General features: G+C 42.9%; 1 protein-coding gene across 5 annotated transcripts in view; it reads right to left on the minus strand.

Moving 5' to 3' along the window:
• Positions 1-26,579, minus strand: part of tiam2a (TIAM Rac1 associated GEF 2a) — a 69,832-nt gene that overhangs the window by 22,572 nt on the left and 20,681 nt on the right. For 2 of the 5 annotated variants that reach the window (XM_034858104.1, XM_034858105.1), the window contains exons 2-15: positions 26,025-26,121; positions 24,032-25,201; positions 23,909-23,935; positions 19,296-19,749; positions 18,794-18,966; positions 17,850-18,074; positions 13,506-13,691; positions 13,015-13,158; positions 9,840-9,896; positions 4,323-4,430; positions 4,148-4,226; positions 3,934-4,023; positions 3,606-3,815; positions 1,132-1,211 (exon numbers count right to left, since the gene is read on the minus strand). In XM_034858104.1, the coding sequence (XP_034713995.1) occupies positions 1,132-1,211; positions 3,606-3,815; positions 3,934-4,023; positions 4,148-4,226; positions 4,323-4,430; positions 9,840-9,896; positions 13,015-13,158; positions 13,506-13,691; positions 17,850-18,074; positions 18,794-18,966; positions 19,296-19,749; positions 23,909-23,935; positions 24,032-25,195 (2,997 nt within the window). In that variant the 5' untranslated portion in view covers positions 25,196-25,201; positions 26,025-26,121. Of the gene's footprint in view, positions 1-1,131; positions 1,212-3,605; positions 3,816-3,933; positions 4,024-4,147; positions 4,227-4,322; positions 4,431-9,839; positions 9,897-13,014; positions 13,159-13,505; positions 13,692-17,849; positions 18,075-18,793; positions 18,967-19,295; positions 19,750-23,433; positions 23,606-23,908; positions 23,936-24,031; positions 25,202-26,024; positions 26,122-26,579 lie in introns of those variants that run through there. The other 3 variants (XM_034858106.1, XM_034858107.1, XM_034858108.1) reach the window with 3 other exon arrangements.

Below are 26,579 nucleotides of genomic sequence, written 5' to 3' on the forward strand. Positions count from 1 at the left end.
AACATGCACTCAGATTGTTTACAAAAGGACACAAAATATTAGCTGAATGATGCAAGAGAAGGTGAATATGCATGAACACACACACACACACACACACACACACACACACACACACACACACACACACACACACACACACACACACACACACACACACACACACACACACACACACACACACACACACTTCTCAGACTACCAGCCACGTCTACATCATTTACACGCGGCTCTTTGTGATGACCACACTCACACACACACACACTCATTACTGATCTTGATAAACACAGGCATACACACCCCCTCTTGTATTTACATTACCACAGTGCAGAGGCGTAATTCCCAATGGGACAGGCTCATGCTCAGTTTAAGTACTTCAATAAAGTTGGTTTACATATCAAAAACCTGAGCGGATATTCAACAGACAGGACAGAAATAGGCATGTAATCTGCCATAAATCATCAGGGACAAGCATCTGGCATATTTATAGAGGAGATGGATTCTCTGAAACCAATATAACAAAGAATCAAAAGTTGTATTGATTGCACCTGTTTTGGGTTTAAGACCAAAGCCAGGACTCTGAAGGCAGAGACAAGCACCAGGAATATGTCACAAGCAAGAAGATGTTTGTCTGTCTTACATTTATTTATTGAATAAACTGCAGTAGCTCTTAATATAATTATAGATGTGTATGTTTGAGTGAAGGTAATCCAGAACCGTATTAGACAACTGTTTCTTCAGAGAGATTTGGTTTCGCTCGCAGGCATTCAATGGTGTGTACGTGTGTGTGTGTGTGTGTGTGTGTGTGTGTGTGTGTGTGTGTGTGTGTGTAGGAGTCAGAGGGAGTGTGACAACGCCCCTTCTCTCAGTCTGCATCCTGTTTGCAAGACAGTAATAAGCTGTATTGATACCGATGGCTATGATGGAGTATTCTAATTATGGTAATGCTAAGAATTGGTGCCACTCTGGTTTCTGACAACCCCACAGCTGCCACTGTGAGTGGGCACAAACACACTCCACAATGTGTACACATTCATTAACACAAACCAACCTGGCAGGAGAGAAGAGAGGTACGAGGATGTCTTTGAGAAATACTTTCTTTCTAGCACACAGACACATTCAAGCCCTTCCTACCTTGCTGTGCTGAACAGGCCTGTGTGCACAGTGGGAGTGACCGTTCTCCAGTCCTACACCGTCAGCTGCAGAGAACACATCTGGAGAGAGAGGGAGGACATTTTTAACATTAGGTTTAGCATCTGCATCTGCATCTTTGTGTGTGTGTGTGTGTGTGTGTGTGTGTATGTGAGATAGTGTTTTGTACCCAGAACACCCTTCACTGCACCTGCACTACAGTGTTTTTTGCTAAAAGCTTCTACTGACCACAATACAAAAACAATGCTGGCTACTTACAGTCTAAAACCATCACGGGCACCTGCCATCTCTTCTGTCTAAAAAAAGACATTGGCATTCAGTCATCCCAAGATTAAAAAACTTGGCAATCCTAATTAAAGACTCTGTAATCTCTTTCCTTGTTTGACTAGATAAAGTTTCCCTAATGAAATGCATATAAATTGTCCTGACATCAAAACATTGATTAACGGGGTGATTTGAAAAAGATTTCCAGATTTTGGCTACTTTTCCTTAAATTCAAGGTCCCGATGGCAAACTCTCCAGCAGTTGGCACATGAAAAGACTTTTCTTTCTGATTGTAGCCCGGGAGGCGGGCCAATGTGACAGCAGGAAACAAAAGAAAACTTCTGGACCTCCCGTGACGCTGAACGTCTCCTTTTTGAGATGCCAATCCTCGTCAACCAAACTGTCTGATAAAGCAGAATTACAAAAGAAATCTAGTTGTGGAATTTGGTTCTCTTGTATTGTACATTTGCATGAGGTAGAATTAGTCCATTTGACAGACAGTTTCCTTTAAGGAATGCCATCAAAAGATAATTTGGGTAGGATAAGTGTTTATCCCCCATTCTCCATTTTTACCTCCCCGCCCTCCTTATCAGCCTGCCTGGGATCATACGCCCTCTAGAGACAGAGAAGAAAACTGCAGCCACTTTGATCACACTACTCTCTGTAATGAGGCCTTCAACTTCCTAATCCCTCTGGTTTCAATTACGGCTGTAGTGGAGGAAACTAATGATTTACAATCATTGTTGACGCTCCATGAAACTGACACGCAAAAAATGCAAAACAGTGAAAAAAAGGCATTAAAAAAGGCATTGAACGGTCTACACATTTTAAAGGAAAATATAAGTATTATAGCACCAGTACACACACAACTTGTTAAAAGGTCATCCAGTGAGGTAAAGTGCATATCATAACTGCAAAAATCCTGTGTTCCGGTCTAAAAATCATAGTCTTAGTTTTTATTCAATTTACACTGTGACTCTCTCATAAAAAAAAAAAAATAACCATAGAGAACTCTAAATGGTTATTAAAAAAATGAAACAGGTCCCTCTCTGATCTTTTTATAACTGGCCCACTGACCATTCCAGACCAATTATCATTAGTATGTACTCAAGTGTCTTGGACAACACCAAGACAAATATTCATTACTGTAGTTTAAAATGGAGGTTATAATCTTGTCTGACCTGAGACCAGATTAATTGAACCAACTGAAGAACAGTATGAAATCTTAAACTTGATGCCACAGACATGCGATTAAAATTTTCTTCGGTTTTGGATTTCGCTTACCTTGAGGCTTGAACAAAAAAAATATATTTCTACCCAGTTGGGTATCAGCTGTGTGGCGACATGGATGACCTCACTGCTCAGTTCTGACACCTCACATCTCAAGTGAGACTAAACCATGGCGACAGGATACTATACATCCACAGAAATAATGAGCCCTCTGCGGTCAAAAGCCCCTTCTGGGTTTTCCTCTCCCCCAGGATCCACAAAGCTGTGAAACTTCATCTGGAGCTTTTTCAACTGCTTTTCTTCTTTTGATAGTCAAGAAAAAGAACAAGTCTCTTATGAGGAAGTAGAGATCAGACCGAGATGTTAACGGGAGCGGAAGTGTGATAGCCGTTTTGTTGTGTAGGTGACAAAACTATCTACTTTCTCAGCAAAGACAGTGAGAAAAAAGAAACTGCGTTGAGCAACTGTGGTCAAGTACAGATCAAAGGACACCACAAAGACAAGCCTACCTGGATATAACTACTTCACAAACAAATTACACAACAAAAAGATGCAATATGTGCAACAACACGGAACTGGATGGGTTAACTGGGCTTCAACTTTGAGCAGTGGCAGATTCAAGCGGTTTGCAGGAAGAATGCCACAGCTTGCCTTCAGAGAAAACTGTGAACCCAGTGCCTTCATACTGTTGGTACACAAAACTGAGAAAGTGTTACTCAAAAGGGTGTGTGAAGCAATTCCTCTCTTTCTTTATGTGTCTCTTTCTCTCACCATCTGTCTAACAAACTGAAACTAAAGGGTATCACTATCAACTTCACTTTCAATCTTCCTGTTAAGTGTTTCCATTAAGTAAAAATCTATAGCCCATCAGTACAAATACAGCCCCGCTAATGACTACATATACAAGTGTTTAGCTGGTTCAAGGATTTGTATGTGGTTTAATGCCACATGGATTTAGGCACCTGAGGAGGACTTGGCTCGATGGTGCTTGCTGGGAACCTGCTGGTTGTGCGCGAGAGGATGGCAGTTGTTGGAGGTTAGCGGCAGGGGTCCATCCCGCCTCAGGGTCAGGTGCAGGGTTTGTTCAGCAAACAGAGTCTGGATTAGCGCTAGGTCCAGGCCTGACACACACCGGCCGTTCAGCCCCAGGACCTCATCTCCTGGACGCAGGCCTGGGTACACAGACTAGTATGAATGTTTCCGAAAAGGAGGTGCTAAAAGCCACAGAGATCAGACATCTAATGCCATTATTTTATGGATTATATGTGTCATTCTTAATCAAGCAGGCACCTTTGTTGAATGCAAGGTCATCAGGAAGCACTTCGCTGACATAAATCCTGCTGTTTTTCTGGCTGTCAATGTGTCCTGTTACTGCAAAACCTGGTAGGAGGAACAAAGATGGAGACAAGCAAAAGTTAAGATTGACAAAGAGTTACATAAAGGAGCATGAGGTGGACATAAAATCACAGACAACTAGACCCGTCCACATAAGTGCCCGACTCACCAAAGTCTCCGGTGCCGCTCGGCTTGCTCATGTGGAGAGTAAACACACTAAATGGGACAACCTCCAACTGATCATTGACCTACAGGGTGATATCAATACACCGTTAGACAACAAGGAGCAGTCAATGAAGAGCACTGTGTATCTATGTATGCTTTTGCATGTTTGTCCTCCTCACCACATTACGGAGGAGCTCATCAGGAGCCATATATTGAACCTCCACGCTGTCCCACACACCGCCATCAGGGGGCGACATGGAGTAGATGCTGGTTAGCATTTCCAGCTTCTGTGGGAGAGGGTAAAAAGGAAGGGTAAAAGAAAGATTAAAGAAACGGGGTGAGCAGCATCAGATCAAGAAGAGAGTGAACAGAAAAGGGAAAGAAGGAGGGAGGTAGAGAGGGAGGTAGCAGGATTTAGAGAAACAGCACATAAATCAATACAGTTCCATTAGTCTAAATGCTTGGCTGTGGATCAAGCAGCGGAGCAAAGATGTCATACAATTAGCCTTTCAGATATTCATTTGACAACATGGAAGGCAGTTGCTCCACATAATAGTCATCGTAATGGCCGTGTACACAAGCGGATTGGCAAGGGTCAACTAGCAGGTCTAGACGCCCAGATGATATATGCGAATTTACAATATTTGGTTTGAAAAGCCACAGCGGTCATTTTAACTTAGGTGATGTATCGGGACAATTTATCTTAAATCAGTCAAACCTCAGATTAGCCATTTGAAGGAAACTATTTCTTGGTGGCGGCATTAACAGTGGGGTTTGAGCTGGGTATTCAGACAAAGGGGGAGTTAGCCCACCGCTCGTCTGCACAGACAGCCATTTGGGGGTTTTGGTTGCGACTCTGTGTCTCGGGAGGGAGAAGCGCCAATGCTGCGTTGAGGGGGCTGTGGGAGACACCACAGTGCAGCCTAACACCACAATTATCAGGGCCCCAGATTTTGAGGAAAGGCTCAATCCAATCAAATGTACTGAAAATCATGAGTTAAAGAAGCCGCCCATTCAGCACTTCTGACAAAGAGGATACAAATTCTCGGTTAAACTGAGACATGGGACCAAGCGGGATAATTGCTTCAGTGAATAGGTCTGGTGTACAGTGATGTTTTAAAGGCATTATGGGATCATAAAAATGGAGGGGTGTGTGGCTGTCTGTCTCGTGTGTGTGTGTGTGTATGTGTGTGTGGGTGGCTTCTGTCTTATGTGCATGAGCTTTCCAGTTGATGCATCATCTCAAGAGGAAAAGCCCTTTTTTCCCTGCCAGACAGAAAGCCTGAAAGTGACAAGCTAAGACCTCTGATTCAGAGCATCATTTAGCTCCACACACATGGGCCTGTCACCATAGCAAATTTTGCTGTCCAATAAATTGTCCCGGAAATTATTGCAATAATAATAACGATAATATTGTCGTTCTGAGACAATTTTTATCTAATATAATGATAATGGCACAATAAGGAAGGTACACCTTTTCAAAGATCAATAAACTATTATTTCTAGACAATATTTAACACTGGAAATCAAGTGCCAAATGGCGAGTGAATGTTTGTACCAAAATAGTTCTGTTTTCAGCTTTAATTTTGGCAAAGGCACAGCTACTTTCTTCAGGTCGGAGATTTGAGTCCCACACACACGGGCACGCACGCACGCACTCACAATGGAGTCTCAGCTCACCATCCGGGGGCCTCTGACACACTGAAAGTTGTAGGCTTGTACCAGTTAATGTTCTGTGCATTGTCAGACACTTGCAGCCACTTTCCTGAGAGCGCTTGCAAAACTGACAAGTCCACAGCAGCCAGTGGCGTTTATGGCAAAGTCTCCACCGGCAGGTTGTCAAGTGTGTGGTTTGAAATGAAATGGAGAAATCTCTCTCTCAAGACATATGCAACCGACAAGAGGGCTCACTCCTCGTTACGCTAAGGAACCGAGAGTGGTCATTCAGTGTCTTTGGTAGGGAGAGCGTGAAGGAAAACAAACAAACAACCATGCAAATGGAAACCACCACAGCCCGAAAAATGATCAAGCTCATTTTATTTTATTTTACTATTGTGCGATTAATTGACTTATTGACTATCACGACAGGCCTATGCACACAGTTCCCAGTTTAGCTCAGATAAACACAGGCACACAGACAAAACATTAGCCTAATTTGTCATCTAAGTGTCCCCTTGACTAGTCTACTTCAGGAATCAGTGTCAAAATAAAGGACACCAATGTTATTACCAAAATGTTTCCCTAACCTGTTGGGATAGAGGAACAGAATGTGCCACTTCAACACCCACCTCTGCCTGTGTATTCGGAATGTGAGGTCATGCTTACAAACTAAGGATGAAAAAACAAGCCATCATGGCAACTGTTTGCATAACTGCCCTGTTTGTGTCCCAGCAACATGGGTTGACTGGAAAACTAAGATTTGGTTGCCTACGCTGACCTGACCAGCAGCTGACAAAACCGTACACTCATTCATGGTCAGAGATGGCTGTAAAAGGCTGACAGTTGACTGTTCAAAGTTCCATAAAGTGACTGCCAAGAGTATGGTCCGGGCACACGCTGAACTTCAACAAGTGCTCTGTGTGGTGAGTGTGTGTACTGTATTTATGTTTGCATTTAGCCAAATAATTCAAGACTTCAGTCTTTCCTCACAAGTGTGGAAAATATTTTCAAGCAAGCCGTCCTCCACCCTGCAGCTTCTAAAAGATGGAAAGTGGACAGTTTAGTGGCCGCTGCACAAATACACCCTTTCTGTTCCACTTAGCAACTGGATGACAGAAATATTACAGCACTGCCTGGAATAGATAGAGTGACCATGAAGAAGAAACAGTTGAAGAAATTTTCAATTTCCCTGTATTAAATCTATTAAACGCGTATTACTCTATATTTCCTCAAAGCTCCACCCCAGGTTCCTTTTGGTCACCACGGTGGCACACACACACACACACACACACACACACACACGACGGTGAAACACACACACACACACACACGTTAAAGGAGGGTTTTTTTTTTGTAGGTAGTCAAAGTTAGTATCAGAACGCAATATTGAGTTAGAAGAAGAGTTTTAGTAACAGAATACCAGCATTAATGTCATTTCGTCCCCCGACTCCACGCTATGGAGACAGTGTTAGTGACAAGTTTCATTTAAGATGTTCATATCTCTGGTATTATGCAACAGTCACAGTCCTGAAGCTAAACAGTGAAAGAACACCCTCAGCCTGTTTAAATAGTTGGTTAGGTAAAACTGTGTAGAAAGGACAGCAACTACATGCAAAAACTCTCCCGGACGGTCACACGCTATGTGAGAGGAGCAAGCCATGCAGCAACAAAGTAGCACATCACACAAAAGCACATAAAAGCGTACCCTTCAATTGACTTCACTTTAAAGGATTAGTGTAGGATGAATGCTTATTAGTAGCATTCAAGGGATTTAGACAACAGGTGCAAAGTCATCAAGACAGGGATGAAGACCTGTATAAGACAAAAATCAATACAGCCGTTCTATCATCTCTCGCTCTATCGTTTTCCCTGCGTCCTACTCTGAAGGCTCTAAATCCCAACTGAATCTAATGTATTCTCGTGCAAGCTGTTTCCACATCCAAATCTAGGAAAGACCGTAACACTGACTCAACCAAGGAAAGGGTTGCTGCAGAAACATTCAAGCATTGACTCAATGAAGGCCATTATTGTTTCCTCAAACCACTTCCTGTTCCCAGTCCATTTCTAGGTCCTTAATAGGGGCAGTTGTAACAGTCGCCACATTCACCACAGACTCACACTATGAATCATAGCATCCTGTGGAACAGTGATCCTTATAATACCCAACCTCCTCTTTCTTAAAGCGTCAATTATTCTCATCTGTCAGCGTAAGACATTATCCGTTTCTCCGTGAAGGCTTTGATACGATTTTATTTGACAGGAAAAACAGCAAATTACATTTATAAAACATTATGTTTGACTACCTGTAAAGAAGCAACATTTGAAGTTATGAGGTTTTTAGTTACTTGCTCAAACAACGCTTTAGAAATACAGAGCCTTGTCGGCATCAGCCAACATCATTCTTCAATCATTCAATATTTTAAGAAATAAATGTATCTGCTGTGTTGCCCAGAGTAAAGTGAGACTGATACTACCCTCATGTCTGTTGGTTAAATAGGAAGCTTTGACCAGCAGGTGGTTAGCTTAGCTAAGCTTAGCATACAAAACAGCTAGTGGGGCTCGAGTCGAAGTCTTGGTCTCACTGTGCCCACATTGACATTAAGGCTTGTCTGGGACAGTTTAAACATACATTTTTACCTGCTTCAGAATAACGGTGGTGGAGACTGAAGTGGAGAATTATGTTTCTGCAGAAAATTTGTGAACAGCCTGAGAGAGGAATACGACTGGGTGCGTTATGAAGACAGAGTAATGTTCTGTGCACCTAGCAAGCATTAGCAGCATTTGTATCGGTTAAATGTAGCTACGTAGTTAAATATCAGCTAATATTAATCTATTATTAGCTAATGACTGTAAAGCAGCTACAACCTTTAAATGAACCCTTGGTAAATTAGACTCTTTCAAACCAGCTTAACAGTTTGTTAGAATTCTGCACAAAATAAATTATAAAATGATAAATCTTTACCCGGACAAGTGACTTTTTTTGCATGGATAAGTGGAATGTAAATGTAATTGTCCAAAGGACAAGTGCCTCAAAAAGTTAATGTCAAGCAGTGCTAGCCGAGAAATAGTCTGGCACAAAACCCCGGCAAAATGGCAGATTGTTCTTTTTACACTTACGTTTTTGTATGGATAAACAAACAATATGTAACATTCTAATTAGTAAGCCTGGGAGGTGCTGGTAGCAGACTTTGTTACCTTTTGACACAGCAAGGCTAGTGGTCTCCACCCGATTCTAGTCAATATGATAAGCTAAGCGTACCGGCTGCGATTTCATATTCAGATAGATATTGATGTTCACAACCAACTCTCAGAAAGAAAGCCAATTAACATTTCCCAAAATATCAAATATTTGTTGAAAGGATCATTCTCATTTATTGCAACTTAAGTCTTATTTCTAAAATTTTGTCCATCATAGAAAACCCCGACCAAGAGAGATGGAAGCTTGCACACGGTAAGGATTGGAGCTGAGGCTTACAGCAACATTTCACACTTCCTTGATCTAGGCATGTTACCAAATTCTGCAGTTCCAACGTCTGGCTGCTCAGATGGCCAGAATTTACACTCTTCAATCATTCAACACTTTTACCATAAACCCATACCCTCACACTTTCAATCGTTTCTGGTCAACACTCTCCATTAACTCAATTCTGCCGTGAATTGGACGTCTCTCCATGCCGGAGTACAACACGGTATACAAATGATCTTTCAGACAGCCGCAGATCAACATGAAAGGAATCTCAGCTTTGATCATGGACGAGTAATGTACACATGCAGAAACACACACTTTCTGATCCCGTCACACACACCCAATGTGTAAACATATCTTGACAAAACCCACTATCAAAGTCCTGGAAGACAGCAGAGGTCAAAGTAACAGCAGACATGTTTCAGCCACGGTTACTTCACGCTGAAACTGATAATTCAGCTCATATAACGGTACTGCAGGATGGATATGACAGATGGCAGTGGAATTTTTGAAAGATACATCAAAGACCCACAAACCATGTAGAACAAAGTTACTGAACGCTATGACTCACCTCAGTGCTCCTAGAAGGGTAGGCGTATGTTTGACCTCCAGCGTCGCTCTCAAAGACCTGAAAGCAAGAGACAGTTAGAAATACAGACAGAGGGGCACCACACAGATTGACTCATAAGCAATTAAGTGCCCGGCCACTTCAGCAACACAATATCAGACACACACAATGCCATTATGTAGTTAATTAAAAACAATGTGTGGCAAGTGCTCTGCTTTGATACTGCTTCCAAACTGGGTCTGTAGCCTTTGAAGGTGCAATGGCAGGAAATATTTTGCGTGTGTGAGTGCAGGGGGTGTGTACGGACACTGAGTGGTTTCTGTGCAGCAGAGAGATGAAAGGGGGAAACAGTCCGGTTAAAGATGAGGACTAGCGCTCACCCTCTCCATCTCCACCCCCAACTGTAGAAGTCTCTCGACTCTTGATCCATTCTACCTTCCTCAACCTCTCCTCTTTAGATCCACTCCCTGGCTTGTGACTGTAAGGTGTGTTGTGTCAGGCTAAGCCTGGTGGTGGAAGTGCAGCCTCAGAGGGCTTTGACAACTCTATTAATACAGCAGTGACACAAAGCAATCCGTTATGTGAGGGTGTATGGCCAGTCCTCACTTAAACAGGCTGCAGTTATCAGGTTTTGCTGAGATATGTCCTCTTATGTGTTAGTTTGTCGTTTGTTAATTGAATAATAAAAGTATTTGATCACAAAAAAAAAGGTTCTGCTGAGATAATTTGTCACTGGGCAGGAGAGGCATGATGTCATAGCTGGTAACAGCAGGTAACTGGCCTGGTAAAAGATCAAATATGCTTGTATTTTGCCGTGAAATTAAGTTGAAGCTGAATTTCCGGTAGTGTGACACTGCTGGAAGAGACTTGCAGGCGCTATCCCGTTTTCTAAGGATCAGGATTACTTTTCTCCAAAAAAAATCCCAAGAAGATTTCTTTACAACAGAGAAAAAACTCGCTAGCTCCTGTTATGGTAGTAAGAACCCTCAACTGACATGTGAGCGGCAGAGTACAGCAACTCTCCCTCCAGTACATTTATAAAGTGACTGTAAACAGTGCTGCTTCGCCGTAAACTGACTAATTTTAGAAAGCTTTACCAACTCTCCCACAAATCCTCAGACCTTTCTGGCCTACTTCCCACAGCCGACTGCCGGCCAGCTCCTTACTGGATACATAACTCTCCTACGACGGATGAGAGATGAAAAAATGAGAGGGAAAAAGTTGGAGGGGAGGAGGACTTTGGGGCAAGATTGTCGAGCGCAGCATCACAGTAGTAAATGCGATTCAGACTTAGTCAACACAGATGAGTCAGTATGGAAACTGTGAGAGAAGGATCACTGGTTAACGGTTTAATGTTTATGCTCTGAGGTTTGAGCGAGAGGACAAGGTTGAAGGGGAAAAAGGAAAGACAAATGGTGGGACAAAATGTTTGAGAGAGTGAGATAACACTCTAGTTTGAGAGACATAAATAAGTAGGATAGTGGTAGAAAAAAGATAGGGTGTTTGAGGAAGGGGGATAAATGGAGAGCAAAAGGGAGGAAGGCATTGAAAGAAGATATATTGAAAATCTCTGAGAAAGTCTGAGAACCTGAGAAGGTAACAGATTAAGTGCACAGAGGAATGTTTGGCCAAATTCTTCTCCATCAAACGTTTGTCGCGACAGTACAGAGAACAGCCAAGGAGCTGATGATGTCATTTAAAATGGCCATGACTGAATTTCCAACAAATCACAGAGAACAACAGAAGACTAACACTACCAATGATCTTTCCGATTAAAAAAAAAAAGAGGAAAAAAACAAAAACAGCAGATGTCCAGGAAAACTCAGCACAGTGAAAATCCCTTGAAGCACTCACCAGCCATTTTCTGTTCCTGATTAGCCTCTAAGTAATGAAAAAAAAACCCCAGAAAAGCACTAAAACAAGCTTGTAAGAGAAGGTGGACCTTGGGAAATAATAAAGGGAGGCTGTTTAATATTTAGCGTCTTTACACCAACCATCTGCTGGTGTCTGCGGGGCGGAGAAAAGAGTGGCGAATGCCATCTACCACATATGGCTTTCAATAATTCATGTGTGTGCTGCAGCGCCACCTTGGCCTTCTGCACTGCGAAATGTACCTGGGCCTCATTAGGCCGGCCGGCTGTAGTTCCCCGGAAAAATAATAACACACACTCATACCTAGTCGCTGACAGCAAGCGCAAATGCATGAACATAAATATCACTGAGCAGATTAGATAAAAGCAAGCGACAGAGAACAGGGAACATTTTGTAAGCAGTCAGGTGTCAGGGCTCACCTACTGGAGAACACGATTGGCTCTCAGCTGTGCTAGCTCTACAACATTAAGACTCCATATTGACTTTACAGCACAAATAAATACAAAGACAGACTGTCTAAAATAGACCACCAAAAGGGGAGAATTCTCCAAAGCCTTTTCTTTAGGGTACAGAGTGGTGGATTTCTGTATCAATAAGAAAGAAAAAAAAACAGCTTGCATGAGTCTAATTACTGACCTAAGAGGATTTAGACCCCCCCTACCCACTTATGAACCTGGGTAAGGAACCCCCCTTTGTGTTTATGTTGATGGGAGGTGTGCACTAAGGGGTGATGTGAGCTTAGGTGCTTATTATTAATAAAATCCCCTTAGAGGAAAAAATATCTGTGCTGTAAGCGCTCCATGACTGTATCAATCTCTTGCTTTCTTTCAAGTCAACGCAAGCATTGTGCATGCGAGTAAGCAATAAGGCAACATGCTTTTTGGTTGGCTCATTAACAAATATGCACAATGTGTACTGAGGGTGTAAGTATCAAGACAGTTTTTCTTGGCAGTACCTCTCAAGAGACTGCATGCAGTATACCCTAACACTGTGTGTGTGTGCATACAAATTCTGCATGCTCATATTTTGCCTTCAGGTGTTTCCCCTACTGAATACATTAAGTGGGTGATCCTGCATTACAAATCTGCTAATCCAGATGACATGAAGAGTTTCATTGTTCTGGGATTATCAAGTGTCACTTCAAAGTCTAAATGCAGGCTCAACACTGACAAGAAAATGAAAATACTGACATTAAGTAAATCGTATGTAATATATTATTACATCACAGTGTGTGTTTGTTTGCGTGTGTGTGTGTGTGTGTGTGTGTGTGTGTGTGTGTGTGTTGTTGTTTTTCCCCCAGTAGTACCTGCGATGCAGAGGGCCTCTTGTCTCGGCCCCTCTTCGTAAGATTGTTGAGACCTTTAAGCGAGGAGAAAAGGCCTCTCTTGCGCTGTCTGTGATTTAGGGACAATGAGCGCCTTCTGAGTGTGGCCTCATCTCTGGAACAGATCTTAACAGACACACATACACAGAAACACACACTATCAGAACTGGAATCATTAGCTCAGCAAAAAACATCTAATCAGACCATCTTAATTAGTTATTTTCCCTTCAGTAATGCAGAAAGGGAGTTTTTGCTGGATGCTTCTTTTAGTTTCAAATGATTAAAAAAAGATGTTCAAGGTTATTGTTCCACATCAAGTAAATTCAAACTGTATCATATACAAAAAGGAATGTTTAAAAAAATAAAAAAAACATCCAAACAAGAAACACTGTTGGTCCTTTGATTCTGAATTGTGCATTTATTTATAAATCTGTCATCTGCCCTTTCTCAAGGCCTGTCCTAGGCTTCCTCACCAGACTATGGAAGGAGGAGACAGAGAAGATTCCCAGACGCCCCAGGGTGCTTTTGGTGGGACGGCTGGCGATAGCCAGCAGACTCTTTGGGTTGGGTAGCTCTCCACCCTGTAGACTGGCCAGGTAGCAGCGCATCCTAAACAGATCCATGTTAAACCTCTCCAGGTTCTGCTCCCACTGCTGGATCTGAAGAAGAAAAAGATAACTTTACAGGTTAGGTAGAGGTTCTGAATGTGAATTAAATGAGCATTTTTGGGTGGGGACTGAGCCAAGAGAGTGAAGGGGAGGTAAAGGAGACAGAAGATGGAGAGGTATGAAAGGAAGAGTCAAGGAGGGGGATCCAGGGTCAGTCAAGTGCTTTCCATCAAGCTGCAATTACTTGCAGATGTTAGTGGAGAGTGACGGCACAAATTGGTGGTTTGATAGCAAGGGGGAACTGCATATCTAGCAGAGGAGTTAGAGGCTGCACAGGTAATTCTGATGCCCATTTTTTATGCAAGTTTAGAGAGAGTGGTGATGTTCCACAGACCATCCGTTAAACCTCCACCCTGCACACCCAAATGCAGTACATACCGGTCGGTACACATAGTTTACAGTTGCATCCCCCCCAGCCCCCTTTTCTGTTTGCACAGATATGTAACCTATGAGAAAAAGGCGTTTTTTGTTGGCTGGGGACTGGTTTTAATGAGAACATTCAAGTTAAACAACCCTCTATAACAACTGACTTTTATAGGTCTTGTCTGCACTGTGAGTTCATTTACAATAACGCACCCTATGGCGTTGTGCTATTAGGACTCATTTATGTTGATGGCACTCTTTAGAATTAGGAACAAACTGAGGAGGAATGTCAGGGAGTTGTTTTATGAACCTCTGACTTTCCAAACACCTTAAAGAACAAACTTGCACAGAAATCACCACAGGACCATACTAGGCTACGTTTTATATGCTAAACCCATGAAAATGCCTATGTTCGTAGCTGTGCAGGTGGCCTCCGTTAACAAGCCTTGAGTCAATGACATTCAGCCATTCTTCCCATTCCAGACTTGTTGACCATGAGGACAACTGCTAGGAATCCACATTCTTTGGTAAAAATGCCCTTGCTTTTTGCTTTTTTCAGTTATTTAAATAATTGAAAAGGAATTAGTCCTTTGCATAACCAAGAATGGCAGCTTCAAATTTTATCTCTGGAAAATCAATATGGTTACATTTTTAAATGTATTAATAACTACAAAGTAACAAAAGTATAGGAGTTACGTACTTTGGTGGAACAATGCCCAGGTGTTCAAATTGACTCAGACTATGCAAGCTTTTGAAGAATAAGTGACACATTTTTCTTTTACCAATAAGCAACAAAAGCGCACCCTTGTTCTATTTTGGAATCCTGCAGCTACAGTCTTACTTCGTCTAGTATGACCAATAGCTTTTAGTGGCTAATGTAAGCTAGCTAATGCCAACTTGATGACTCCGCTCTACTTTTACACTATGTTTAAGCGCTTAGCGTTATCTCGTAATTGTCACAATGGCGAATGTCAGCAAAAATTGCACCCTTTTATTATGTAGCCTACTATAATTACCAGCAATTGTTTTGGACCATTTAGAGATCAAACACAGGGCTCCACACAAACTTATTTTACTAGGAGCACAGTAGCCCCTAACGAAAAAGGGGGTATAGTTACCTATCTAGCCAACACCCAGGGTAGGAAATATTAAGAGATAAGGGAGCCAGAGAGATGAACTCATGACACTCACACAAGTAGAAGCCATTTGTTTTAACAAGGTAACAGTTATATATTTAGCAGCCTAACGGTATTTTTTTCCCCAAAGAAATGGTGTCTGCTTTCTGCCATCTCTAACATTACCTCTCTCGGCCAAGTGAGGAATCGGCAACGCAGCGTGTGGAAAATTCGGAGCTGACATCAGCATTGATGTAAAAATTCAAATAACTCAGTAAATGCACAGGCATTTAAGTAATATTCTGCAGCGTTGGTATTAAGACCCATCCTTTTTGTCTGAGACCGATTAACACTGAGTTAAATTGCGGTAGATTTTGTGACAAGACCAAATGCTACAGCACTGCCGAGCTCATCAACACAGATCTCCGACCAGAAGTGCAGGCTAGCGAGAGAGAAGAGCTTACGTTTTTTTTAAAAAGCCATAGCATTAGTTATGCCTATGCAGTCTGGAGCCCTGGATAGGCAACTAACATTAATGTTATCTCATCTAAAATGTGATAGCGACCTAAAACATGTCAAAACGAATAAAACAACTAAAGGCGGGTTTACTTATTGGGATAATGGTAGTCACATATATTAACATGGATCCCCAAAGCTAATGACATTTGTACTCCTTTCACATGTTCCCAATTTGTTTAAAACGCCTTCCTGTCAGGTCTTGATTCTAAGTGTTACTGAACCTGAACTCAAAGACCTTGTACATAAATCCTCTGATAGTAAGTAAGTAAAGCAAAGCACAATTTTAATCCTGCTTTTTTGAGTCAATATATATATAACACTGTGTTCTGGGGGAGCTGAATTAATTTCACAGAGTGGTTTGAAGATGACTTCAGATGGGGAAGGAGGTATTACTGAGTAAATCAGATAAGCTTCTTCCTCAAAAGCAAAGACAAATTTAGGAGAGTTGCTGCTTTGGAAAAACTCACGTCTTATGTATAACATTACACAAGATCCAAGCCTGCTTCTAAATTGCATGCCATCTGGATTGGTTTGTCAACAGTCAAAAATCCACATCTTTATTCAGGGATGTCCTAAAATAGTCCTGTGCATAAAATTCGATTTGATGATTCATGCTAGTGGTGCATCACTGATGAGGGCCTATATGCAGTTTATTGCTTTATAGAAGGCATGAATGAGTAGGACAACCAACCAACATCAGTGAAAAGCCAGGCAAATATCTAGCCTGCACAACTTATTTACATTCATTTCTAAACCATTAAGCTTGGCTGACTTCTTATACCCCCTCTTTAACATCTGCCCCATCTCTCTGCACAAGACCTAATGCATAAAAGTCTTTCAATGCAACTTGATCGCATTGTGTGTGTGTGTGTGTGTGTGCATGAGTATGCGGCGGGGGGGCACTGATTTCAGTAGACATGGGTGGGGGTGGCATAGATCAAAGTAGCGCCCTGTTGGTTATAGACAACCCCAACGAAAGCTCAAATCTATCATCAGCCCCTGGGCGCCTGTATCAGAGTCCTGTCCCATACTCCTCTGACCCTATCATTGACTTTAACCCCATCGGCCTCTTTGTCTACTCTGAAGTAGCATATTGCCTAATTGGAAACAGACGCAACCAAGAAGTCAGGCAGTGACATCTCCATCGGTGATTACCAAGGTGAGCCGTTCAGCATTTATCTTTTTTGATCTTCATATAAATAACAACTCATTTTCACTAAGGCATTTTAACTAAAGCCCAAATAAATGCCCTTCTGATTAGTATCCATTTTGCTTTCTAGAGTAGCAGCAGTCAGCACAAATAGACATAAGCAGCTGATGAAACGCAAACACACGTGGCTACGCAGAGGCCTAAAAGCATAAGCAAGAGGCACTTTAAGTCAATGACCACCAGCATCACAGGTTAAAAAACAGCTTGATTTCCACACATACAACGGCAAACCGCAATTACTAGTATGCATATTTGGGTTCTTGCTAAAATACCGATTATTGGCGTTTTATAACCATCAGTAATCTGCTGTATGTAGGCTATAGCACAGCAATGGGTGCTTTGGATTGTCCCCCAAGCTGTGAGGAGGAGGAAGAGCATAATGCATGTTGAGAGGCCATTATCAGGAAACATCTGGAATCTCAATCTGATGCTCGGGGAGCGAGCTGCTCCCCTGGGCCCCTCGCAATGCGTTCGGGGACTTATGCATTTAGGCCACTTCTCCCACCCACAGACAAAAATAAAGCACAGTCTTGTCACCACAGTCACAAAATCAGTAAAATTAAGTAGGGCACATCCTGTGTCTCGCATTGATAACCACAGTCTAAAGATCCAAATGTAGCATTACAAGAGCATGCTTAATACCACCTGATCGAACAATGCTGTAAAGTAACCCAGCAAATTCTTTTGTAAAATTTGTCACAAGGGCATGACACAAAAAAATGTCACAGAGGCCTACAATAGTCTCAGTGATTCTGCTATTAATTACAGTCAATTCAACCAAAGCCCCTGATACACCAACCGACCCTCGGCAGAAAAGGCAGTAGGCCATGCAGTTGTCGAATCGCTCTTTATTTCAGATCGACAAAAGTCAGTTTAAAAGATTTTTATCCCGCTAATCATGGCCCTAATATGTTACTACCAGTATCATTTTCAGCAGCCCACCTGGTTCTCAATTGCCTTGCGGTTCTTGGGGTCGCTGACCACCGTCAGTTGGAGCTCGGCCATCTTCTTCATCTTGCCGTCCATGTCGATCTTCTGCAAGAGGCCACGGACTTGGCTCCGCAGCAGGCGCACCGTATCCTCCTTCCCCTGGCGCTTGGCCAGCAGTGAAGCACTGGCAGAATGGATGGCTGTCACCCAGTTCTCTAGGTCAGTCTGGTTGCTGGCCTGGAAGGTCAAAGAGGGACAGGGTGTTCCATTTGATCAAATCACAAGACCAATAGTCCCGCTACAACCTGGATTCAGAGATAGCCTGATAAATCTACTAGGATTGCCAAGGCACTGCTTTTGTGTTTTTCTACCATATATCACAATAAACTTGTTGGGTGGCAAGATGGGCTTTGCTGGATCAATAAAATAGTTTGATTAACAATGTCTCTATGAGAAAGCACAGGTTATGAACTGTTGTACAAATCAAACACACATTTCCCCTGTTAATAAGCCCTTTCATGATTTTCGTCTTTATAAGGAGATTCACTCAGAGGCAGCACGTCGGTTGAGAAATTGGGGCTATGTCAGCTCCACATAGAACTATTTTATTAGATGGTCTGTACACCGCGCCATGCTGCAGTCTGGGAAGCTTGTAATGGAGGGGGCTACACAGAAAGAGCCGACACTAGGGATACATTTAATAATGATATGTTGGTCAGTAAACACAATGGGCAAATAGGATGTACTGTCGGATCACTTAGCTGAAAAGTTAGGGCACTTTGCCAAAATGTGTCATTTCACATGCTACATTCAAGGGAGGGGAAGCTAAAAGGTGCATGTCTGGTAAAATTTAACTACAACCACGTACTGCCACTGTGCACTGCAAGATTTATCACAAATAATTTGACTCTCCCAATTATCAACACCAAATCTCAAAGAAACCTGACGTTCTTCACCTGGAAGAGGTAGACGTCTCCATACGAGTTGCTGAGGCAGAAGACATTCTCCTTTTTTGGGTGCTCAGGGACAGCCTGGACAATGCTGTCCTCGGCCAGGAGAGCATAGCGAGGTGACAGCTCCTGCTCCGGAGAGCCTTTGCCATAAGTCTCGTAGAACAGCAAGGTACATCCTGAAAAAGACGGAGCATACAGACAAGGAGACTTTATCCATTTGGCCAGAAGCAACAGCATCATTTCCTGTAAACTTTTAGGTTGGGGGGGGGAGGGGACAATCACTCTGACAAGTGTGATGCCGTGGTCAAGGACACAACTGTTGTTAGGAGGAAAACCCTGCGAAAAAAAAAGAAAGAAAAAAGGAACCCACTAGCTCCTCAAAATTGAATTATAGAACTAAAACTTTGATTATCTACTTACTTGTGAATTATTTTAAAACCCCAAGTCAGCAAATTTTTTGACTCAATTTCGAAGTGCATATTGTTCTTCCCAAGTTCAAGCTCACCTTTCAGGGTCACCCAGTACTGCTTCCACTTGCGGCGAGTCACCAGCTCCAGCTTCCTGTCCTTGTGCAGAGTGATGAGGGGTTTGAAAGAAAGCCAGCCGGCTCGCCTGACCACCCCCTGCTCCTTTTCAAACAGCAGATCCAGCTGCTCCAGGGAGCCCTCGGCCGACTCGCTGCTGCTCTCCCCCTCTTCAGTGCCCGTGGATGGGTCTCTCCTCTCAACACCTCCCCCTCCTACCTGTCCAGTGCCAGTCTCCAGCTCCCTCATGAAGTTTTCATAGATATTCTGGCGGAGGGCGTCACTGGTCGTTTGGTGAATGGCTCCTGATGATTGGGCCCTGGAGGCTCGGGGGAACCAGAGGACGCTTGAGACTTGAGATGGGGAGCTGGTGTCTGCAGTCAGGCCATCAACCCCACTATCAAAGGCCTCACTCAGGTCCTTGTACCTGGTCTCCTGATAAGGCACAAAACGTTAAGAAAACGTGAGACCCGGAAGATATGATAGAGGAACAAGGACAGACCACGTGGGGGAAAGAGGAGGTTTTTATGACAAATACACTACTAAGAACAGTCTCATTCAGGGGTCTTCAGCGGTTTTAAGGAACCCTAGTTCAAAAAGAGACTGGGCAGGTACCCCCTACATAAATTGTATTAAAAAATGTAGTTGCATATTAAACAGGGCCTACAGTAACATGTAGGGCGGCCTAAAGCCCTTACACATACCATTTATGGTGCATACAATAATATCAAGCTTTTAAAATAAAAATTGTTGACATGCATGTTGATATTTTTATACATAATGTTTGAATGGTGAAATGTGACAGTGACTTTGGATGGCTATCTAACATATAGGCATTCATGTAAATGTATATTTTCAGACAAACTAGTAATTTGGTGGCCTCCCTGCAGCAACTCTGAGGACCCCCTAGGGGTCTCGGACCCCCTGCTGAAGATCTCTGGTCTAACTGATTAGTCACATTTGGTTGTATTGGGTTGGTTTGGAGATTTACAAATTAGTGAACAGAAATATTGTTTTAACCTAAATTTATGCAAAACTAACCCCGTTTGCTCCCAGATGTGCACACCCTGTATACAGCAGAGCTCAAACTGTGTTCCTTTCAATTAGCCTCAAGGTCCCCCAAAGTGCAGAAGAAACTTTTGTAAAAACTGTAGTCAAACCACTCTTACCTACTTCAAAGTCTTTATTACAGTCTCTAAATCTTTTGCAAAGCTGAAAGTGGGACAAATTTCCTGTGCTGGCACCTGGGAGGTTGGAACCCTTCAGGCTCAGACAATTTCACGTCATTTGAGGTCTGCTGTGGCTTCCCAACTCCTTAAATGAATACTTGATGGAATTGCACTCTTTCATGCCTAATGACAACCTACCTACACTTGACTAGATTGCAGCATTGATTCTGCCCCTGGCAACAGAGTGGAGTGATCTCCACATGCAGACACAAAGTATATCGCGTCATGCCGGAGCGCATCCTCCGTCCTTGTGTGTTCCTGTGTCTCACTCAGCTTCTTCAATGTCTTCTCCATCCTTATTAATGCTAGTTCTATTGCTGATACGTAGCAAACCATTCAAATGTGCCAAAATCATCCGCAAACGACTAGAATAGTTCTTATACAAAAAAGTGTATACAAAATATTTGCTTATATGGAAAAAAAGAGCAAATAAGGTCATGTTTAAGAAGGGGGTAAGCCAGCCTCCACTAAGTGTAGCTCCTATAGCGCCATTTGATGCAACCTAGCACTCACCTGCTGTTAGCATTCCATTGACTGCCCTTCATTTTGATGTCACTTTGACCGCAAATAACTTTACATGTGAAGTGCTTAAATACTTTGATTGTCCATTGTTTATTTCTAAAGAAACATGACAATGTATAAAAAGCTCCATTACCTTGTATCTCACGTTATGGCGCCATATCAGACGGTTTTCTGAAAATAGGCTAACGATTGTGTCATAACCATACGACTTACTGTCGCCTGTTAGAGGAATTACCGAACATTACAGGATAAGCTTGCAGCCAGTTTGGACTTACATTAGCTGTTTAGTATTAATTACTAATGTTACCTAGCATTTTAGTTAGCACTATTAGCCTTTGCCTATGTTATCTCCTAACATATACCTACGCTTCCAGTCTCTGGAAGATTCGGAGTGATTGAGATTTCTCTTGGCACATCGACCAGAAGACTTACAACTGTCTGACAGGTTGCTCACGTCACATCTACGGCGTCAAGCTCAGTTTGAGGCTGCTGAGTAACGGTCTGCCCTCAACGGAAAATTGCTTCTAATAGCCTTCACTGGTCTCTGTTGAAATCAACGGTGTCACATTGTTCATTTCTTTTATTGTCTATGTGTTTTAGTGACTGCTGCAAGTTCCTGTTTAGCTACAAAGGGAAAATCGAACTCTTTGAACTCACGGTGTTCAGCGACAGGCCGCCTTTGTGTAATCATTACGTCCACCTGTTACCGTGAAATACAGTATTTGTGTAGTACAGCCGTAGGAAAATGTGTCCTGAGCACAGGGTGTGTCTTTTCCAGCTTTCCCTTATTTTATTTAGCTGACAAAGCCTGAATGTGCCCACCCTCTCCCAGTTCTCTTCCAGCTGCTTTTCATTACAAGCAGGTTCTTGGCCTTTGGCACCAGGGTTGCGGTATGACCTTTAAATCCACAAGAGAGCTATGGAGTTCAGGTGGAGGAGAACCAGAGCTGGATTATGGTTGACCCCCTGAAAGGAGGCACTGGGAACAGCCAAGGGAGATATATGCCGCGGAGGTTTGGCAGTCAACAAAATGGCCTCCGGAAAACAAAGGAAATTCAGTCTGAAGACCAGGCCTCGTCAGTCACAAAGAATAAGAAACTTTGGAATCAATCGCTGATTCTTTTTTTTATTTTATTTTTTTGGCAAAGTTGTCCAATTAAACCATGTCCAACTATTTAAAATGTGCCAACAATATCTGGGTCAGACAACGGTTTCTATTTTCTTTGATGACATTTCTGTAAAAACTGTTTTCTATCAGCCTTATTTCTTGCAAACAAAGACTGAAGTAAATCTTTGGGTGCTAGTCTGCAATCCTAACAGTCACGCGCCAACACATGGTCATAGCTGACATGGTGTTATGGCAAGCAGGAGATTTAGAGGTGGACATTACTAATGTGAAGTGAAAGCTGTGCAACACTTGAAGTGAATACTGTCAGTCTAATGCGTATATCACTACAGGGTGGAGTGACAGCATCAAGCACCTCGTATATTTCACTCAACCTCATCCGCTGTTTAAAGCACAAGGAGAAGCTCACAAATCCTTCTTCTAGCAAAGAAGAAAATGTCATCTGAATACAACAATTGTTCTATTTTGTCCTTTGGTTTGTTGTCAGACCCAAATGACTGAACACCAATCCCTATTAGCAGATTTACTCTCTAAGGACCACAGAGGGCAGCCCAGAAAGTCTGCACCACACAACAACCAGAATGACTATAAGTCATTCATTAACATTAAAGAGGGGGGGGGGGCAGGGTTCAATCTTCAGCTAGGATTTAGTTTCACTCAAACAGAGCTTCTCAAAGGCTTAGAGCTATTCTCTTGGCAGTGCCCAAACAGCGTTCTTAGAACTTTTACAAGGCAAAGCTAAACGAATTAATGAAGAAACAATCGCTTCCAAGCCTCAAAGACAGAGAGGGACATGAGTTCAGGCTAAGATCCAACTGATGTTTATATCAAATTAAAGCTTTAAGGAATGCAGCGTTTGTAGGACAAAAATCACATGGTTCTTTAAATCATGTGCATGCAACATGCACACAAGCTGTGGTTATTTTCAACCTCTCCTCTGACCCTTGCCTGTATGGTACAAGTATCAATTTACTACTGGGAAAATATATCAGCTGTCTGCTCTGTGGCTCTTATGCTTGTGTAGCAATTTCTATCCACTTTTTCAGCCATCAGTTAGCTTAAAACCTTAAAAAAACCTTTTTAATAAAATGCAATTCAATTGAGCTAATCAACACCCTTGCAACTTACATGTACATCTGACTGCAAACAAAAGATCTAAAAACATTAACATGCAACAAGCACCGTACATTCAACAACCAATTACAAACAATAAGTACGCAATAATACTTCAGATGTACCCACCCAGATACAGTCATCCTGAAATCTGCACATCAGCCCTGGACTTCTCTTCCTCAGAGCATCCATGTCTTACGCATTGCAATAGCAAGTACCTTTAATCTTTGTTCCATCCTCACAAGAAAAAACAAAAAAACAAGAGCAATGGCTGCCTTATAAATTTAATTTTGTGCCACCCCACTGTGCCCTGTCTTTGGACAGCTGGTGTTGCAGTGCTAAGGAACAGTGGACGGTGGTTGGTTCCCAACCATGCCAAGACCACCACTGTGGCTCATGATCAAATAAACCTTGCCAGACAGGAAACTGTCAGTGCGTGGCTGTTACTGATGCCACCTCCTGCCTAATAAGCTGTGCTATGGCAACAACAGAAGACAACAATAAAAAGGGTGATACATTTATCATTGAGTGCCTAAACTAGGAGGGCTACAAGTTATGAGGCGACTACAAACACCACATTTTTGCAACCTATTGTTTTACATACCAGGTTGATAAGATTCCTGAATGAACCCTGCGAGTGATAAAAGGAGTGTAAATCATTTTAAAAAAAAGTGCTGAGTCAAAACTAAATCAAAGTGAATCCACAGCCTGTCCTGCCCAAGCTTACCTGAGACTTCCTTTTTTTGCGGCTCAGGCTTCCTGTCCAGTCACTGAAGCGCCTGATGCGGTTTTTGATGGAGTCTTTCTTTTGGAAGCCAAAATCAGGTCCAGCCTGCTCCTGGTTAGGATACTGGTCCAGATCCTCGCTCATGGTGTGAGCTTTGGGCCTGCGACAGGGCAGGGTGTATGAGGAGTACTGGCAGGCCTCAGGAGATTCTTCCTTCAGTGGCACATCCAGGACAGATGCAAAAGAGGCTCTGTGAGCCCTCTGGCCTGGTGGAGGCTGTTCTAAGAGTGAGGACAGGTCCCTGGTTGTGGGAAAGGTGGCAGCCATTGTAGAGTCCTTGTAGAGGTCTGTGATGGACACAGGGGGAGACTGTTCAGTGAAGGAGTCAAGCTGGTGGCTGGGGGAGTGGACTAGCGTCTTGCTGGCAGCGCAAGGTTGGTCCGGCTCACACAGCTCTGTGCTGGGGCCCCAGGGAGAGTCATACCAGGAGCCATCTGAGCTCAGTGAGCTTCCCTTGCTGGTCCTTGCCGTAGAGGAGGTAGAAGCCGGCGGTGGACCGCTGCGGTGGCTGTCCTGCCTACTACCACTTGAACCAGGAAGACTGGGAGTGGAGGCAGACTCAAGGTTGGGAGAGAACTTGAGGAGTTGTACTGGGCCAGAAGCCTCGTCCAGAAGGAGGGGATTGCCTGAGGTGTTGGTGAACTCCACCCTGAGACTGCCATCCTTCTTGATCACCACCCGTGGGCTGCTCTGTTCCTCTAAAGCCTCATGCTCAACACTGTTTCCATTCAGGGGGCTCCTGTTAAGATCAGCCCCATATGGATTATCTTCGTACTCATCTGACATATGCCGCCTTTGTATACCACATCCAGGCGATCGACGCCAGCGATGCTCACTTGGGCTGCCCCTCGTCCCCTTTGAGACGTAGTCACAGTGCCTAGGGGAGTAAGGCGGCCGGCTTTTAGGAGGGGACAGACAGCCACGGCCAACACACCTGGCCTTGTACCCTGAGCCTACCGGGGCACTTTTCCACCAGGTATGGGGTGACAAAACGTCATCTTTGGCTGCGCGTAGCTTCAGTGAGTATGGCTTTGGTTTCCCAGGGAAGACAAAGCTGGTGCCTTTGGGGCCCTGGATGCTATATTGGCTCTCTGAATTTCCCATTGCTGCCTGTAGAAAATAAAAAAGGGAACCAAAACCATATTATCACTGGCATTATGCTACTGGGAAATTCAATGTGTGTGTGTATTCAATCCATACACACACACACACACACACACACACACACACACACACACACACAATGGTCAAATTCACAGTGACTGTTTCCAAGGTAAAACAACAGCAGGTTTAATATCTTCCTTATGTCTCTTAAAGAGAATAGCTATAAGTAATGCTATCACATCTGGTCATTAATCTGTATGGTCTCTAATTTTATTACATTCTTTCTATAGAAAGGTAAAGTGGGAGGAACAGGCGTTATGTTCTCACGGTTGTTTTGTGTGGAAGAGTTCAAGACGATGTGAAATCCCTTCCAGGCTGTCCACAACACTTTTACATTAATGACAAAGAGCCGTGACTAGACAGACATTTCATTACAGTGTCAATTCTATGACAGAAAGTGCTGGGACATTGTTTGTGGTAAGAGAGAGTGCTACATCTGCTGCTGTCTGTGATTACATAATAGGTAAATACCTTCAACTTTCTTCAAGTCTTTGGAATAGCTCACCAAGTAGATTAAGAAAAACCTGTCCATAACAATAACACCTTTTTTAAAAGCTGTTTAGCTACAAACTCTAGGTGAATGTGCTTTTATAAAAGAAACAGGTTTAAATAATGACCATTTTAAAGGACCAATATATTCTAACATCAATCTCTAGTTGTTAGCTATCGAGAAATGAGAATTTACAGATTTGACTGTGTATACCAGGGACACATTGTAAATACAATCAAGCATAATAACTTTGACCAGATATACCAGCCACAAACTCACCTGTCTGAAAGTCTCTTCTCCAATTGGAGCTCTTATGTGCAAGGTTCCCTCCGCCTCATTGCTGAAAATAAACTCATCCCGTTGTTGTCTGGCTCATCTAAAACACAGAGAGAGAAGTTGAATTAGTGCTCAGTCCCTTTCTACAGGACTGTAATTTACCACATGTAATAAGCTCTGCGTTTCATAACAGGTGTGCCAGTTAAAGAGTAAATTTGGTCCGCAGAATTTGGTAGAAGACAGTTTTTACTGGGCAGCCTTACTTGTGTCTCATGAGATAAACAAAGGTCAGGCAATACAGAAACAGCATCTGAGATTTTCTCAAAACATCAATCTTACTGGCAGGTTTGGAAAAAAATGATTCAGATGTAGTCCTAAAGTATCAAACGATGAACTTCACTCCAACCAAGTTCCCAATAGTAACATAGTACAATAACCGAGCTTTGTATTACACAAGACCGCACAGTACAGTGCCACCTTGGCTCTACAGTATTATACTAGTCTCTCCACCCCCTAAAACTCTCCTCAATCGGCCATCCAAACCAAACATTCATTGCA

This window comes from Etheostoma cragini, chromosome 20 (genome assembly GCF_013103735.1).
Source record: "Etheostoma cragini isolate CJK2018 chromosome 20, CSU_Ecrag_1.0, whole genome shotgun sequence".
Taxonomy (NCBI): Eukaryota; Metazoa; Chordata; class Actinopteri; order Perciformes; family Percidae; genus Etheostoma; species Etheostoma cragini.